This window comes from Opisthocomus hoazin, chromosome 8, assembly GCF_030867145.1.
Source record: "Opisthocomus hoazin isolate bOpiHoa1 chromosome 8, bOpiHoa1.hap1, whole genome shotgun sequence".
NCBI lineage: Eukaryota > Metazoa > Chordata > Aves > Opisthocomiformes > Opisthocomidae > Opisthocomus > Opisthocomus hoazin.
Window position 1 is genome coordinate 15,656,215 of NC_134421.1, and position 2,719 is coordinate 15,658,933.

General features: G+C 60.6%; 1 protein-coding gene across 1 annotated transcript; it reads right to left on the reverse strand.

Annotated features, from left to right (window-relative positions):
* Positions 1 to 407: 407 nt before the first annotated feature.
* On the reverse strand, positions 408 to 1,554 carry LOC104332388 (urotensin-2 receptor-like). The gene has a single exon (XM_075428314.1). The coding sequence runs from the start codon at positions 1,512 to 1,514 to the stop codon at positions 408 to 410; it is 1,107 nt and encodes a 368-aa protein (XP_075284429.1). The 5' UTR covers positions 1,515 to 1,554.
* Positions 1,555 to 2,719: the final 1,165 nt, after the last annotated feature.

A 2,719-nucleotide genomic window follows, 5' to 3' on the forward strand; every position in this document is an offset into this window, starting at 1 on the left:
GTGACTCACTGGTCCTGTGAAATCCGTGACTCACTGTTGTCCTGACTTTGTTATGGCCTGGCCTGTTGCCAGGGAGGAGGTGAGGGGTGGCGAGGGTTCCCCAGCTCTATAATTTAGACTTATCAAGGCTGACTGCTCCCTGCCACCCACTCCCCAGCCTTGCGCAAGGTGGAGGCTGGTGTGCGAGGGCTGAAGTACCTGAGGATGGAGTCAGGCTCCTCAAGACAAGCAGCCTCCCCCCAGCTGAGGAGGGTGAGCAGCCTTGTGAAGGGGAAGGCATGGTGGGGAAGGCACCGCCACAATAACGATGGAAGACACTGCACGCCGGCATGGAAGGTGATGCACTTTTTATTTCTCGACTCGAGCCCAGCCAAAGGCTGGGAGATGTTCCCACCCTGGGGCGCTGCTCACCCCTCGCTCTCCCTCACAGACCCCGACGACTCTCCCAAAGCTGCGGGGATGCTGTGGCCTCCCACCGGGCTCCCCACGGCCTGCCGGGAGGGCACCGGGGGCCGTGCCGTGCCCATCCCGCTGCGGCTGGGGTGCCGGCGGTGGCTGCCGGCGAGCAGGGTGTAGAGGAAGGGGTTGACACAGCTGTTGCCGTAGGCCAGGCAGGTGACGCCAAAGTTGAGGTAGGCCTGGGCGGCGGGGCCGATGCCCAGCCCCTCGCCCCAGTACAGCCTGGCCAGCTGCCAGGCCCAGAAGGGGAGGAAGCAGGCCCAGTAGGCCACCACGATGGCGGAGATCCTGGAGAAGAGCCTCCGGGCTGGGGCACGGCTGGCCGCCGGCAGCCCCGGGCCCCAGGCAGAGGACCGGAACACGCGGGCCAGGCGGGCGTAGACGATACCCAGCACCAGGCCGGGTGCCAGGACGCTGGTGGCGAAGAGCACGGTCAGGTAGAGCCGGAAGGTGACTGGCGTCCAGGTGGGCACGCAGATGCGCTTGTGGGGGCCACCCCCCTCCCGTAGCCGGGTCATCGCCATCATGGGGGCCGTCAGCAGGAGCGAGAGGAGCCAGAGGACGGTGCTGGCCACCTTGCGGGAAGTGTTGCCGGCCCGCCTGGCCTGCAGCGGCCTGGCCACCGCCCAGTACCTCTCCAGGCTCATGGCGGTCAGGAGGAAGATGCTGGTGTGCATGGTGAGGAGGTCCAGGCTGAGCAGAAGCCTGCAGCCTACATCCCCAAAGAACCAGTCATGGGCGAAGTAGGTGCAGACCACAAAGGGGATGGTGGAGAGGTACAGGAGGTCAGCCAGGGCAAGGTTGATCACGTAGACCCCCAAGGAGCCCGCCGAACGGCCCGTCACCCTGCCGGAGGCCACCACCACGGTGTAGATGTTCCCCACCATCCCAGCGAGGCACATGACCAGCAGCACTGCACCCAGCGGCCCCGTGACCGGGCTGTCCCCTCCCAGGACACTACTGTCATCACCCCCACCGCTGCTTTCCTCCAAGAAGCTGCCACCCTCGGGATCCTCTTCATGCCCTGAACTGATGAAGGAAGGGTCATAAGACATCTTTGCGTAAGGCGAGCAAGAGCAAGTCAGGCTGTCAGAGACCCGTTCCTTCACCCTGCCTTCCCCCCCTCGCTGTGTGGGACACGGTTAGCCTTAACACAAGAGGGAAGAATGGCAAGAGTTCATCAGACACAGGGTACTGTAGAGAAGTCTATTCCTCACCTCCAGCTGCCCAGTCCATTTTGCTGATCTTGTCCATCACAAGCTCTGTCCAGCGGTTTCCCCTAACCATCAAAGGGCTGAGAAAGGGACACTGCCCTCCTCTTCAAGACCAACAGGTGCAAAATAACCTCTGCCAGCCAGGAGGAAACGTCTCTGCTCTTCACCAGGTCCTCATTTGTTGCTTCTTCAGCGTTCGCTGGGCCCACAAAAACCAGCAGACTTGGTGGACAAGTGGATTTCTCCTCTGAAGTCTGTGTCCTCTCAGCTCAGACAGACGCTGGAGAGGTGGGTTCTACCCCCCTGAACCAGCCCCTGGAGTCGCCTTGCCCACTGCACAGAGGAATGTGTCTGACTCACAGCTTCACACACCAGTGTGAACACAGTCCCAGTTTATACTGGCCCCTTAGCTGCTAGCTGAGGAGCCATGCTGGCTCCCTCCTTTTCTTGCAGCCACGCTTTCCTCCCCTGTGTCTTCCTGCACCTTCCTCCTGCTCCCTCTTCCATCTTGTTCTTGTTTCCCTTTTTTTTTTTCCCACTACCCCTTGCACAGTTGTCCTCATTTGAGAGGAAATAACTGAAAGACAAGACTCCCTAATGTGGCAAGGGAGGGGAAAAGCATCACGCTGTGGCTTTAGAAGGGAAACAAGGGCCAGCCCTGAAAGTGCAGTAGACCAGGAGCTGCCACACTGTTCTCCTTGCCCCTTAGCCAAGCTGGGCTGAGAGGCCCTGTTCCCCCACTCCCTTCCAAGGACATCAGGGGCCCTTGAGGTATAGACAATGGATGTAGCCTCTGGTTTTGCAAGCAAGCCCACCAGGTAGTAGGACATCTCACATTGGCTATGACCTGGCCCTGCCCCCAGCAGCATCAAGCTCCTAAAGACTCAAAGGGTGTTTTAGACACCCCCCCCCCTTTCCTCCCTCTGCTCAAAGACCATCCCCGTTCTGTAAGCTTTCCCCCTCCTTCCCTCGAACCCCCAGGACTTGCTGCCTCACCCCAGAGCCGTGAGCAGAAGCCTGTCAGGCAGGCACCATCGCCTTCTAGC